General features: G+C 41.1%; 1 protein-coding gene across 2 annotated transcripts; it reads right to left on the reverse strand.

Moving 5' to 3' along the window:
* Nucleotides 1-2,269: 2,269 nt before the first annotated feature.
* On the reverse strand, nt 2,270-15,282 carry LOC109902963 (hydroxysteroid 11-beta-dehydrogenase 1-like protein). 2 transcript variants are annotated; one of them, XM_031786150.1, is made up of 6 exons: nt 13,881-14,060; nt 4,971-5,101; nt 4,052-4,255; nt 3,765-3,858; nt 3,174-3,339; nt 2,270-3,010 (listed from the first exon to the last, which is right to left on the reverse strand). In XM_031786150.1, exons 2-6 carry the CDS (start codon nt 5,040-5,042, stop codon nt 2,821-2,823), a joined length of 726 nt encoding a protein of 241 aa, XP_031642010.1. In that variant the 5' UTR covers nt 5,043-5,101; nt 13,881-14,060; the 3' UTR covers nt 2,270-2,820. The 2 variants fall into 2 exon arrangements, with proteins under 2 accessions (XP_031642010.1, XP_020355232.1); XM_020499643.2 differs by lacking the exon at nt 13,881-14,060 and adding an exon at nt 15,027-15,282 and having other exon boundaries at nt 2,279-3,010.
* Between the last annotated feature and the right edge of the window lie 173 nt (nt 15,283-15,455).

Consider the following 15,455-nt stretch of genomic DNA (forward strand, 5'->3'; position numbering starts at 1 on the left):
TGCATGTCTGTGCGTGTGTGTGTGTGTGTGTGTGTGTGTGTGTGTGTGTGTGTGTGTGTGTGTGTGTCCATGCGTGGGCTCCATGCTTGGTGGAGATGCTAGACGAGGGTGAGGGGATTTATTACCAAACATTAGGAGCACTAATCTGTTGCAGGTGTTACTGGCTGCTATCCCAGGCGGTGCCTGCTCTCTTCCCCAAGAGGCCCCAACATGTGTGTGTGTGATTCTGTTCAGTTCAACATTCTTTAGAAGGACCATGCTATCTTCTCACAATATCAAATGGAACCTCAGAGAATGACTTGATTTCTAAGTGGACCAATCTGTTTCAATACAATACTGATTTAAGATGTGATCGAACATGTCAAGACAGAGGTGGTCACTTCTAATCAATCATCCAACTCAAAGGAATATCATAGACAGGTTGGACAGACTGGGTTCGAATCCTAGGGCTGCTGCACGCCACAATACTGTGTTAGCTGAGCTGAGCTGACCTGAAGCCCAAACATTAGCCCGAGGAGCGAACGCAAGACTACAGGTCTCATGCAAGGTTACTTTGCATGCAAGCAAGGTTCACTGAACCACCTCCATTACACAGGGAAATAGTACATCATGAATATGTCATCTACCGACCCCACCATGTTTCAACCTTCACTTCAACACCCCATGGTTACATGGAGCTCCCTAGTCTCTTGTAGGGATGGCGCCCGAGGTGCAGTATTTAAATACAGTAGACCACCAAGATGGATTACACTGAGCTGGTAAAAGGCCTGAAGGGCCGCTGGGCTGATGAACAATGACATCAGGACACAACAGGGACCTCCCCCTCCCGGCAGAATGCCACACAGCCTACTGTGACAAGCTAGGACATGGAGTGGTGGGGTAGTAGTTGGAAGGTGGGTGGGTGGTAGTTGTGGCGGGTGTCCGCTATGATTTACAATTAAAATATACTAAAGACGAAAAAAGTAAGCGAAACTACACCCTAGAGAACACTAGGCACATTGAGTACACTAGAGTCCAGCCCAATCATACATCTCTGGGAAAGCGAGCATTAAAATAAGGATGAAACAATACCGTACTACTGAAGTATGGATTTATGCACATTACAGCACACTACAGTACTTTTATTCCATTGAGGGTATATCATGGTAGGTGGATTTGGGGAAGGCCACACGAGCGGAGATAGTACAGGTGCATCAGTGTCAAGACCAAGAGAGTAAAAAACAGCTTCTATTACCAGGCCATCAGACTGTTGAACAGCCATCACTAGCTGTCTACCATGTGACCATTCAGAGAGGCAGAGGCGCACACACACACAAACACTCTCTCTCTCTCTAAGCCAACGCTGCTGTTCCATGTCGTACAGACATTAAACCACTGGACACTTCCCGTTTCACACAGAGTATTTAAATACTCTATTACCGACATACAGTAGCTCACTCTAATAGATCTACTGCTGTACATATCATTCTTAGTATTTCTTGTGTAAATTCTTCCAGTGTATATATGTATTTTGGTTACTCTTACAGTGCTATTTGGGTTGTTAATTGGATTCATCCCGAAGTTCTTGATGTCTTGTTTTTGTAATTTTACATTTGAATTATTTGTGTACTTGTTTGACATTTTACTGCATTGTTAGGACCTAGTGACATAAGCATTTGCACCCACTATACCATCTGCTAAACCAATAAACTTTGATTTGAGATTTTTTTAAATCATGCCAGATTTACTATGAGCATGTTTGAATCTAAAATGCCTCATGTCTAGGTTCTGCTTCATTTCTTAGCAGCCACTGCCCTCAAGTGGTTGACATGGGGATTGTTCATTGAGGTAATAGAAAAGGTATCCTGGTGGAACCAGTCTGATCATGCTGTGACTCATAGAACCAAAATGTGGGTGCAGCAGTCAGTCTGCTTGATCAGGCTATGAAAAGGTACTACATACTACCTGACATGAACCTTCCTCTCCCCTTATTGATTACCAGTGTTGGGGAAGCTACTCTGAAAATATAGCTTACGAAGCTACCAATTACTTCACACTAGAAGAAGTTAAGGTACACTAAAGCTAAGCTTAAGAAAATCTAGTTTATTGAACTGAAGTTACTTTGAAAAAGTAGATCACTACATCCAAACTACTTTGCGATAAATTATCATATGTACATCTGAAATGTCCTAGACTACAAATTGCAAGAACAGATCACTCTGGAGTCAGATGTTAAGAATTGATAATATAGCCTAGTAAACAACAAAAAGTGAGAATTAGGCACACAAAAAGGGTTTCAAGTGAGAATTGGGCAGGTATGATGCTGAGAAAGAATTCTTGCCTAATTCACCCATATTTTATTTATTTTTGCAAAAACAGTAGTGTGTAGTTAGCAACATCGCTACATGGCAAAAAAAGTAATTTACTACTAAAAACACTACCAAGATTTGAATTGAGTTAAACTACCACCAAGCTACTGCAAAATGTAATTAAAGAACTAGTTGAACTACATGTATGTAGTTCACTACTCCCCAGTACTGTTGATTACATGTGGATATCATTCAAAAGCAATCAGAGAGGGGATGGACAAAGTTCAAATTGTGACATAAACATGCAGAAATGTACCACAGAAAAGCAACTAATTATACAAAGAAGAAGACCAACAAGTAACACAGTTTTACATTAAAATCTTCCAATATACCAAACTGTTTATCATTTAAAGAACTGTGTTTAAATTATCAATGTCAGAGAAGTTGACTGTAACAGCATTTTTTTAAATCAACAAATAAGTGTAAACCAAATTGGGAAAAATGCAAAAGCGATATTATCGTAATGTATATTTCAAGCAAATGGTTCATATTTATACAAGTTACGTAAAAACATGTCCCTGAAGTAGGGGAACCAGTCTCTGATGAGACAGCAATAGTACCAGAACCAGGGATAGTAAGACTCTGTCTGTTGCGTGGCTCCAGAAGTGATGATGTGCAGAGCCGCCTCACTGGCCGGCCAGGCTTGGATGTTGGTGATGCCCCTGTAATACAAACAAAGGTGACTATTTGAAATGTGTCCAAGGATACTTGTATTTGCATGTAACAACCATCAGGTCAATCATTAAATCATTGACTGTATTCCAGGCTTAAGTTTACATACTGTAATATTAAACTTGACTGAACTTGGTATCTAAAATAGCTCACCTGACTTTCTCCATAGCTGAGTCTGTATCGATCAGGCCCAGGATGCAGATGGTGATGGACACGTTGCTCCTCTGCATCGAAAGCTCATGCTGCAACGTCCCAAAGAAGCCGTTCAGGGCAAACTTGGTGGACGTGTAGGGAGCCACAAACGGACTGCTAATTTTTCCTGAAGGACCAAAACACTAGCCAATCATAGGTTCAGGGTCACTTAATGGTGCATTTCCATATAGGATTTACCCCAGTGTTTTACCCAAAAGCATCAGAATTTTCTGTTTCCATCTACGCGGGCCCAGCACCCGTGTCTCACTGGGTCATGTGTCCGGTGGATCTGCTCTCACTTGGGGCCAAAGCCAGGCCACCAGTACTTTTCAGCTGGCATTTACATAGCAATGGCTAACTGTGGACATCAACACCTTCTCATAAAGCAAATGTTTCAGTGATGCAGAAATGGTTGATTCTGCTCCTCACTCAGTCCTGGCTATGGAAACACAATTTCACTAACATAAGGGTGTATACACTAGTATAACACTGGCGTTACAGTCGAAAAGCAGCATTAGAACACTTTGTGTAGAGAGAAGAGCTCTCATTTACCTAACAAGGAGGTGACGACCACAATGGAGCCCTGACTCTGCTCAAGGGTAGGCAGAACTGTCTTTGCCATCTGCAGATAGCTGAGGAAATTCACCTGTGAAAAAGAAATGAAGCAGGAAGAAATAGTTAGTCCCGCGTGGCTCAATTGGTAGAGCATGGCGCATGCAACGCCAGGGTTGTGGGGTTGATTCAGTATGAAAACGTATGCACTCACCACTGTAAGGTGCTCTGGATAAGAGCATAGTGGTATATGTGATATAGCAGTACTTGTGATTAAGTTACCCCACCTGCATTAACCATCTAGTGTGTTCCACATCTCTATCCCACATGGCGAATGGGCTGGGTCCTATGTGGTTCAGCACCAGGTAGTCCAATCCTCCCAGCTTGTCCACAGCAAACTTCACCACTCTCTCTGGGTCAGACAGATTGGCCATGTCTGCTGCTATGTATAGAGCTTGCTGGGCCCCCAACACCTGGCATTTCTCTGCTACCTGCAATACAAGTGAGTGTTTGCATAAGGGTAACATAATCATGAAAAACATTAAGTAATCATGTTTTATTAACATACTGTATGTACAGGATACACATGGTATACCGTCCAATGAAATAATAAAAGATAAGAATACAAACAAAGTAAACGGCTCAGTAGAATAGAATAAATAGTTTAGCAGAAGTATAATATAAGAAGTCAACATTTATAGTCCAATATTTACACGTATCAGGGAAGGGGGGAATTAGGGGCAAGTGTTTAAATAGTGTAGCATTAGCAATAGTAAATAAGAGTCTGGTAGCAGCAGTTGTGATGTGTGTATAGCATGAACGTGTATGATAGTGTGTGTATGCCTGTGTGGATGTGTGTGTGAATGAGTGCATGTGTGCTAAGGAGTGGAGAGTCAGTGCAGGTGGTCAGTCCAGTTCAAGTGTTCAGTCTCCTGATGGCTTGTAGATACAAACTGTCTCTGAGCCTGGTGGTAACAGACCTCATGCTCCTATACGGTCTACCCAACGGTAACAGAGTAAACAGCTTGTGGTTGAGGTGTGTGGGGTCCATGATGAGGATGCAAGACTTCCTCAGGCACCTTTTCGAGTATATGTACTGGGCCGTCTTCACCACCCACTGGAGGGCATTGTCATAGAGTTAAGTGGGAGAACTAATGGCTAGAGACACAGACATTGATGAAAACACCTAATTGAAGTGTTACTGACCTGCTGTAGAACCTTTTCCCTCCTGGCTGTAATAACTACCTGGGCACCAAAGCTGGCGAGGTGATATGCCATTTGTTCACCTATTCCCGTACTGGCACCAGTCACCAGGACCCGGGCACCCTTTAACGACTCTGAAAACCAGCCATTTTGAAAGTCATTACAGTAGTCATTACTTCTTACATTATAGTTTGTCTAAATGCAATTCAAAAGGGAAAAACAAAGACAAGGGGAAAGAATGGGGACTGTTTAATGTTGACGTAAGGCCGTTGAAGAAAACGTGCAACTGATGTGGTGTAAAGTATGTGCTGAATCCTAGACCTGATGGACACTTTTCTGGCATCCAACTATCATGCTGATATGGATCTTCATGTCTGTCTAGGACTTAGTGTGTAACAATGAACAATGTGGAATCTTTGCAGGCACGTGCAGAGATAGGAGTCAACCTGTGCCCAGCACATGCCCCTTTGCCCTCCCACTTGCCAAATTCCGTTTTGGTTGGTGGTATAATATATACAGTGCATTCGGAAAGAATTCAGACCCTTCACTTTTCCAACTTTTGTTACATTACAGCCAGTTTTTCCCTCATCAATCTACACACAATACCCCATTCCAAAAATGATAAAAATACATTAAATATTACATTTACATTATTTACATAAGTATTCAGACCCTTTACTCAGTACTTTGTTGAAGCACCTTTGGCAGCGATTACAGCCTCAAGTCCTCTTGGGGTAATGATCCTACAAGCTTGGCACACCTGTATTTGGGGAGTTTCTCCCATTCTTCTCTGCAGATCCTATCAATCTCTGTCAGGTTGGATGGGGAGCGCCGCTGCACAGCTATTTTTCAAATCAAATACCATTTTATTGGTCACATACACGCATTTAGCAGATGTTATTGCGGGTGTAGCGCAATGCTTGTGTTTCTACTGTAGCTCAAACAGTGCAGTAATATCTAACAAGTAATATCTAACAACTTCACAACAATACACACAAATATAAGTAAAATAATAGAATTATGAACAAATAAATATTTGGACGAGCAATGTCAGAGCGGCATAGACTAAGATACAATAGATTAGAATAGAATACAGTATATAAAGTGGGGCAAAAAAGTATTTAGTCAGCCACCAATTGTGCAAGTTCTCCCACTTAAAAAGATGAGAGAGGCCTGTAATTTTCATCATAGGTACACGTCAACTATGACAGACAAAATGAGAAAAAAAATCCAATAAATCACATTGTAGGGTTTTTAATGAATTTATTAGCAAATTATGGTGGAAAATAAGCATATAATTAGTTTAGCTTATCTGGTAGGCTCGTGTCAATGGGCAGCTCTCGGCTGTGCTTCACTTTGTAGTCTGTAATGGTTTGCAACCCCTGCCACATCCGACGAGCATCAGAACCGGTTTAGTATGATTTGATCCCGGTCCTTTATTGACGCTTTGCCTGTTTGATGGTTCGTCGGAGGGTATAGCGGGATGTCTTATAAGCTTCCGGGTTAGAATTCTGCTACTTGAAAGCGGCAGCTCTAGCCTTTAGCTTTAGTTGCCTGTGATCCATGGCTTTTGGTTGGGGTATGTACGTACGATCACCGTGGGGATGATGTCATCGATGCAGTTATTGTTGAAGCCAATGACTGATGTGGTGTACTCCTCAATTCCATCGGAAGAATCCCGGAACATGTTCCAGTCAGTGCTAGTCTGTGCTTCCCTTCGCTTGTGGAATTCAGTGCACAACAGAATTGTCATTTCCTGTCACAACTTGTGGACTTGTTTAAGTGTTGCCAACGTTACTTTGCTACCTGCCAACTTTACAGTTTTTACTTTTTAATTACTGTTTTATATTTAAATGTTTTCCATTGGACGCTTTATCTGGGCATGGCTCTTCAGGACCTCCGCCAGCCAAGGCTAAGTAGTAACATTAACATTGTGCCTTCTAATTGCAGTCGCTGCACTCATAATATACAGGAGAACGATCGCCTGATGGTGAGGATAGCTGTGCTGCAAGCCCAGCTTCAGACGCAATCGTTAGGCAAGGGTAATTTACAGTGAGCGAAAAAGGTATTTGATCGCCTGCGGATATTGTACATTTGCCCACTGACAAAGAAATCATCATTCTATAATTTGAATGGTAGGGTTATTAGAAGAGGTGAGAGACAGAATAACAACAAAAAAATCTAGAAAAACGCATGTCAAAAATGTTATAAATTGATTAGCATTTTAATGAAGGAAAAACATGCAATGAAACATGACTTAGTACTTGGTGGCAAAACCCTTGTTGGCAATCACAGAGGTCAGACGTTTCTTGTAGTTGGCCACCAGGTCTGCACACATCTCAGGAGGGATTTTGTTTCACTCCTCTTTGCAGATCTTCTCCAAGTCATTAAGGTTTCTAGGCTGATGTTTGGCAACTCGAACCTTCAGCTCCCTCCACAGATTTTCTACGGGATTAAGGTCTGGAGTCTGGCTAGGCCACTCCAGGACCTTAATGTGCTTCTTCTTGAGCCACTCCTTTGTTGCCTTGGCTATGTTTTATTTATTTATTTCACCTTTATTTAACCAGGTAGGCTAGTTGAGAACAAGTTCTCATTTACAACTGCGACCTGGCCAAGATAAAGCATAGCAGTGTGAACAGACAACACAGAGTTACACATGGAGTAAACAATTAACAAGTCAATAACACAGTAGAAAAAAAGAGAGTCTATATACATTGTGTGCAAAAGGCATGAGGAGGTAGGCGAATAATTACAATTTTGCAGATTAACACTGGAGTGATAAATGATCAGATGGTCATGTACAGGTAGAGATACTGGTGTGCAAAAGAGCAGAAAAGTAGAATATAAACAGTATGGGGATGAGGTAGGTAAAATTGGGTGGGCTATTTACCGATAGACTATGTACAGCTGCAGAGATCGGTTAGCTGCTCGGATAGCAGATGTTTGAAGTTGGTGAGGGAGATAAAAGTCTCCAATTTCAGCGATTTTTGCAATTCGTTCCAGTCACAGGCAGCAGAGAACTGGAACGAAAGGTGGCCAAATGAGGTGTTGGCTTTAGGGATGATCAGTGAGATACACCTGCTGGAGCGCGTGCTACGGGTGGGTGTTGCCATTGTGACCAGTGAACTGAGATAAGGTGGAGCGTTACCTAGCATGGACTTGTAGATGACCTGGAGCCATTGGGTCTGGCGACGAATATGTAGCGAGGGCCAGCCGACTAGAGCATACAGGTCGCAGTGGTGGGTGGTATAAGGTGCTTTAGTAACAAAACGGATGGCACTGTGATAAACTGCATCCAGTTTGCTGAGTAGAGTATTGGAAGCTATTTTGTAGATGACATCTCCGAAGTCGAGGATCGGTAGGATAGTCAGTTTTACTAGGGTAAGTTTGGCGGAGTGAGTGAAGGAGGCTTTGTTGCGGAATAGAAAGCCGACTCTAGATTTGATTTTAGATTGGAGATGTTTGATATGAGTCTGGAAGAAGAGTTTACAGTCTAGCCAGACACCTAGGTACTTATAGATGTCCACATATTCTAGGTCGGAACCATCCAGGGTGGTGATGCTAGTCGGGCGTGCGGGTGCAGGCAGCGAACGGTTGAAAAGCATGCATTTGGTTTTACTAGCGTTTAAGAGCAGTTGGAGGCCACGGAAGGAGTGTTGTATGGCATTGAAGCTCGTTTGGAGGTTAGATAGCACAGTGTCCAAGGAAGGGCCGGAAGTATACAGAATGGTGTCATCTGCGTAGTGGTGGATCAGGGAATCGCCGGCAGCAAGTGTGTGTTTTGGGTCATTGTCATGCTGGAATACCCATCCACGACCCATTTTCAATGCCTGGCTGAGGGAAGGAGGTTCTCACCCAAGATTTGAAGGTACATGGCCCCGTCCATCGTCCCTTTGATGCGGTGAAGTTGTCCTGTCCCCTTAGCAGAAAAACACCCCCAAAGCATAATGTTTCCACCTCCATGTTTGACAGTGGGGATGGTGTTATTGGGGTCATAGGCAGCAGTCCTCCTCCAAACACGGCGAGTTGAGTTGATGCCAAAGAGCTCCATTTTGGTCTCATCTGACCACAACACTTTCACCCAGTTGTCCTCTGAATCATTCAGATGTTCATTGGCAAACTTCAGACGGGCATGTATGTGTGCTTTCTTGAGCAGGGGGACCTTGCGGGCGCTGCAGGATTTCAGTCCTTCAAGGCGCAGTGTGTTAACAATTGTTTTCTTGGTGACTATGGTCCCAGCTGCCTTGAGATCATTGACAAGATCCTCCCGTGTAGTTCTGGGCTGATTCCTCTCATGATCATTGCAACTCCACGAGGTGAGATCTTGCATGGAGCCCCAGGCCGAGGGAGATTGACAGTTATTTTGTGTTTCTTCCATTTGCGAATAATCGCACCAACTGTTGTCACCTTCTCACCAAGCTGCTTGGCAATGGTCTTGTTGCCCATTCCAGCCTTGTGTAGGTCTACAATCTTGTCACTGACATCCTTGGAGAGCTCTTTGGTCTTGGCCATGGTGGAGAGTTTGATTGCTTCTGTGGACAAGTTTCTTTTATACAGGTAACAAACTGAGATTAGGAGCACTCCCTTTAAGAGTGTGCTCCTAATCTCAGCTCGTTATCTGTATAAAAGACACCTGGGAGCCAGAAATCTTTCTAATTGAGAGGGGGTCAAATACTTATTTCCCTCATTAAAATGCAAATCAATTTATAACATTTTTGATGTGAGTTTTCCTGGATTTTTTTGTCGTTATTCTGTCTCTCACTGTTCAAATAAACCTACCATTAAAATTATAGACTGATAATTTCTTTGTCAGTGGGCAAACGTACAAAATCAGCAGGGGATCAAATACTTTTTTCCCTCACTGTAAGTGTAGGAAAGGATGAAACAGCGTCTTTGCCACCAACAAGTACAAATTAGAGGTCGACCAATTAATTTGATTTTTTTTACACCTTTATTTCATCTTTATTTAACTAGGCAAGTCCGTTAAGAACACATTCTTATTTTCAATGACGGCCTAGGAACGGTGGGTTAATTGTTCAGGGGCAGAACGACAGATTTTTCATGGATTCAATCTTGCAACTTTACGGTTAACTAGTCCAACGCTTTAACCATCTGCCTCACGAGGAGCCCGCCTGTTACGCGAATGCAGTAAGAAGCCAAGGTAAGTTGCTAGCTAGCATTAAACTTAATCAATCATAATCACTAGTTATAACTACACATGGTTGATGATATTACTAGTTTATCTAGCGTGTCCTGCATTGCATATAATCGATGCAGTGCGCATTCGCGAAAAAGGACTATCGTTGCTCCAAAGTGTACCTAACCATAAACACCAATGCCTTTCTTAAAATCAATACACAGAGGTATGTATTTTTAAACCTGCATATTTAGCTAAAATAAATCCAGGTTAGCAGGCAATATTAACCAGCTGAAATTGTGTCATTTCTCTTGCGTTCATTGCACGCAGAATCAGGGTATATGCAACAGTTTGGGCCGCCTGGCTCATTGCGAACTAATTTGCCAGAATTTTATGACATAACATTGAAGGTTGTGCAATGTAACAGGAATATTTAGACTGATGGATGCCACCAATGAGATACAATACGGAATGGTTCCGTATTTCACTGAAAGAATAAACATCTTGTTTTCGAGATGATAGCTTCCGGATTCAACCATATTAATGACCTAAGGCTCACATTTCTGTGTGTTATTATGTTATAATTAAGTCTATGATTTGATAGAGCAGTCTGACTGAGCGATGGTAGGCACCAGCAGGCTCATAAGCATTCATTCAAACAGCACTTTCGTGCGTTTTGCCAGCAGCTCTGCTGTTTATGACTTTAAGCCTATCAACTCCCGAGATTAGGCTGGTGTAACGATGTGATGTGAAATGGTTAGCGAGTTAGCGGGGTGTGCGCTAATAGCATTTCAAACATCACTCGCTCTGAGACTTGGAGTAGTTGTTCCCCTTGCTCTACATGGGTATCGCTGCTTTGAGGGTGGCTGTTGCCGATGTGTTCCTGGTTCGAGCCCAGGTAGCGGCAAGGAGACGGATGGAAGCTATACTGTTACACTGGCAATACTAAAGTGCCTATAAGAACATCCAATAGTCAAAGGTATATGAAATACAAATGGTATAGAGAGAAATAGTCCTATATTTCCTATAATAACTACAACCTAAAACTTCTTACCTGAGAATATTGAAGACTCATGTTAAAAGGAACCACCAGCTTTCATATGTTCTCATGTTCTGAGCAAGGAACTAAAACGTTAGCTTTCTTACATGGCACATATTGCACTTTTACTTTCTTCTCCAACACTTTGTTTTTGCATTATTTAAACCAAATTGAACATGTTTCATTATTTATTTGAGGCTAAATTGATTTTATTGATGTATTATATTAAGTTAAAATAAGTGTTCATTCAGTATTGTTGTAATTGTCATTATTACAAATAGATTTTATAAATCGTCCGATTAATCGGTATCGGCTTTTTTTGTCCTCTAATAATCGGTATCGGTGTTGAAAAATCATAATCGGTCGACATCTAGTGCCTACCCAAAAAGACTCAAGGCTGTAATCGCTGCCGAAGGTGGTTCTGAATAAAGGGTAAAGGGTCTGAATAGTTATGTAAATGTCATCTATAATTTATTCATTTATCTAAAAAGCTGTTGTTGCTTTGTCATTATAGGGTACTGTGTGTAGATTGATGAGGGAAAAAAACAAGTGTAATACATTTTAGAATTGGGCTGTAAAGTAACAAAATGTTGAAAAAGTCAAGGGGTCTGAATACTTTCCGAATGCACTACATATTGAGTTAGAAGATAATTCATGTTATAAATAATTTTTTTATGACCTTTTTTCAGTTTGAGCACTTTGCCCCTGAAAGGTATGCGCACGACCCTGGATCTACATGAGTAGAAACAGTGGGAACATTCATTATGGGCCACAGAGAATTAGTACTTTAAAAATGTATGAATCAAGTTGATTGTTAGATTGTAGTTTGCTGCTTTCTGGTTATGAAACAAACCCAAGGCTAATTTGTGGTGAGAAACAATTTTACTGCTCATGAAAAGGAAAAGGACGTCACGCTGCTTGCTTGGCGCTGACGTTTCACAACATCCAGAGGAAGAAGAGAGAGGCCCATCCTTCCAGCAGATGGTGTTTTTCCGCCCACCAAGAAAGGAGTTTTTGTATGGAGGTCAATGAGAGTGTCGAACTTGGTCAACAACAAACAATGTATTGCTTATTTGCTACTTGAGGTTTATTTAATTGAATAGAAGTTTCATAATGCATCGGTTGTTACGAGTGTACTATTATAAGAAAAAACACTATGTTGGAGTTGTCTCAAGATGGCTATACATATTCACGCCATGACGCTAGTGGCATAGCATCTCTCCATTGAATACAGACAGTTGATGTCAACAACCCTAAAATGATTAAAATAATGAGATGTCTCCATCAATCTAAAGAAAGGAGAAGCGGGAGCTAGAGAGCCCACCGTGCTGCTTTGTGGACAACTCCCATTGTTAGGACGAAGTGACAAGTATCTTGTCACTATATCCATAATCTTTGACTATAGTGATAGCCTACTCTAGCCTGATGATCAACTACTACGGGTTCTACCCTAATCCAGTTATGAGTGGAACGACGTAGTAGGCTGTAGTTCTGTATCATTCCAATTTCACACGGTTGCCTCTTCTGAATCATTTTCAGGCATATGGTCACTAAATTACTATATGTGTAATTTATTGTACTCTATTGCACTCAATAACCCTGAAAGTTGCATTGGAAAAGTGTTTGGGAATTCATTCACATAAGGTTGGTTATCAGTGACTGCATGCATTACTCATCACTTATAACCTGTCTTGACAGGGAAGATAACCAAAACTGTTCAACCTGGTTTCACATTCTTTACATTACACCAGTATTGGTTTGGATTTAAACATGTAAGTAATGTGCAGTAGCGGTGCGTGGGTAAAATCAATGCGGAAACCAAGCCAATTAAAACCTATTCAGAAGGGGTGTGAATACCCATTGACTTTTACCACATTTTGTTACGTTACAGCCTTATTCTAAAATAGATTAAATAATGTGCAGCGACGCTCCCCATTCAACCTGAATGAACTTGAGAGGATCTGCAAAGAATGGAAGAAACTCCCCAAATACAGGTGTGCCAAGCTTGGAGCGTCCTACCCAAGAAGACTCGAGGATGTAATCGGTGCCAAAGGTGCTTCAATAAAGTACTGAGTAAAGGGTCTAAATACTTATGTAAATGTGATATTTCCGTTTATTTTATACATTTGCAAACTTCTAAAAACCTGTTTTTGCTTTGTCATTATGGGTTATTGTGTGTAGATTGATGAGGGAAAACAATTTAATCAATTTTAGAATAAGGCAGCAACGTAACAAAATGTGGAAAAGGTATAGGGATATGAATACTTTTCGAATGCACTGTGTGTGTTGTCATACATGCGTTGTTTGCTCTAAAAGCTTCATTTATACGCCTTTCGACCGTGATATATAGGACTTAAGACGGAGACAGTAAGAAGACACAGTGGCAGAATAAATTCAACCCCACATTTGTTTTTTCACAAAACTGGATAACAACCTCTGTCCAGTCTAGAAAGCAATTTGCATTTACAGTAACAGACAGTTACATGACCCACAGCATGGTCGAGCAAGTTCATGTTTGCGACATTTTCAGACCACTCTATTGATTTAGAACCACAGAGAGTTACCGCAAGTCACGCAAAGAAAACAGGCGCTGCCTCCACTATTCCAGCATCATTTCAACATCATCAAAATTATTTAGTCCAATCAACGTAAGCTAAATATGACATGGCTGTCCATGGTTCTGATTTCTCTGTGTTTGTGTGCGCGTTCGTGCAAGTAGAAAAACATGTTGACTCACCCTACTTGTAGAGAAAAGCCAATGCCATCCTCCTCTCTTTCATGTTGACGAAACGGTCTATCACTTTGTCATGCAGTACACTCTTATTTTGTTGTTGTCCTAGGCTACCTGGCTAAAATGATTGCCAGGTAGCCACTCGGATGATTTCCCCTGTGCGATACATTCACCCTCTTGTGAGTTGAAGGACAATTGTAAAAGGGGGGGGGGCTGGCTTCCCTTGGCACCCATGAATACACACCACTGGTAATGAGGGGAATTTCCAATGTACTTATAAAAAGGCTTCTCGCAAATGATATACAATTTAATCAAAACTTTGCAGCAAGGCATTTCAAAACCAAAGTCATGGTACCTCAAATGTATTAGATTCACTTTGAAACAGTGGTACTTCATGAACTGGATCATCATTCAATCCAATTTGATCATGTGAGGATATCACATGATCTAATAACAGAAGGTCCTCTTATAAGGTCACTATCACAAGAGACTCACCATCAGGCAATTGATAAACAATTAGACACACAATCAAGGGCTATCACAGTAACTTTTTTACAAACCAAAGTGTGATTTCATTCAGTTTTGACAAATACAATACTGTACTTGTGGTGATGTGTGGCTTACACACGTTAGATGTTATTTCCATTTAAACCTTTCCCTGTTCGAGGTCTAGCCCCGAACCCAACTATATCAGTTTTATTGTTTAGTTTTGTTGCCAATGAACACTTCTCTAGTAGCCTTTATCTACCAGAATGTTTTGGGATTTTTTTTGTCTCAAAGACACAAGCCTGGTTCCATCTGTACTCATCTGACAAATTAATAAAACAGTATACTGCCTTTATGTGCAATTTTTGTGAAACGGAATTATTATGAGTATTTGAGGTTTCATAAATCAATAGCATATCATGTGTCTGTAATGTGTGACAACTGTGTGAAGTGCGACAACTACCCTCTGAGGTTATACTGGTTCAAGGGCTGTCATTTTAATGTTGTATTTAATTGAACCTTTATTTAACTAGGCAAGTCAGTAAAGAACAAATTCTTATTTTACAATGATGGCCTACCTACAAATTATGTGATCATAAAATAGCCTGTAGCCAACAAAGGTTGCACAGACCAGTCAAGGATTGTGAAGCTAAGTACACATCTTACCTGGGTCAAAAGTGGGTCCACTCCATTGGAAAGCAACAAAAGCTGCACCTATAACACCAACTATTAAGAGTTTAGTAAAAACCTTCATCTTGCGACTGCTATAACCAACTCAATGGTTTCACGCAACTACTATTTATTGTGAGCCAAACAACTTAACAATACGTTTTTAAAAATCCCCTCGTTAGATATTTAGATTTATACTCTCAGGCTGCTTTGTACTTCAGAAACTTCACAGGACAAGCAATAACAATTCATAGACACATTTCTGTTGGTGAAAAAACGTCCTTTATAAGAGGCTTATCTCATTTAACTTGAAGCAGGCGGAGTCTTTTGTACTTGAGACAGCCTACCATTGTGCCCCAAATCCAAATATCATAAAACCGATCCTCATACTGTATCCTTTTTTTTAGGGCGAGGTATTATTATTGG

The sequence above is a fragment of the Oncorhynchus kisutch genome, linkage group LG13, assembly GCF_002021735.2.
Source record: "Oncorhynchus kisutch isolate 150728-3 linkage group LG13, Okis_V2, whole genome shotgun sequence".
NCBI classification, from domain to species: Eukaryota; Metazoa; Chordata; class Actinopteri; order Salmoniformes; family Salmonidae; genus Oncorhynchus; species Oncorhynchus kisutch.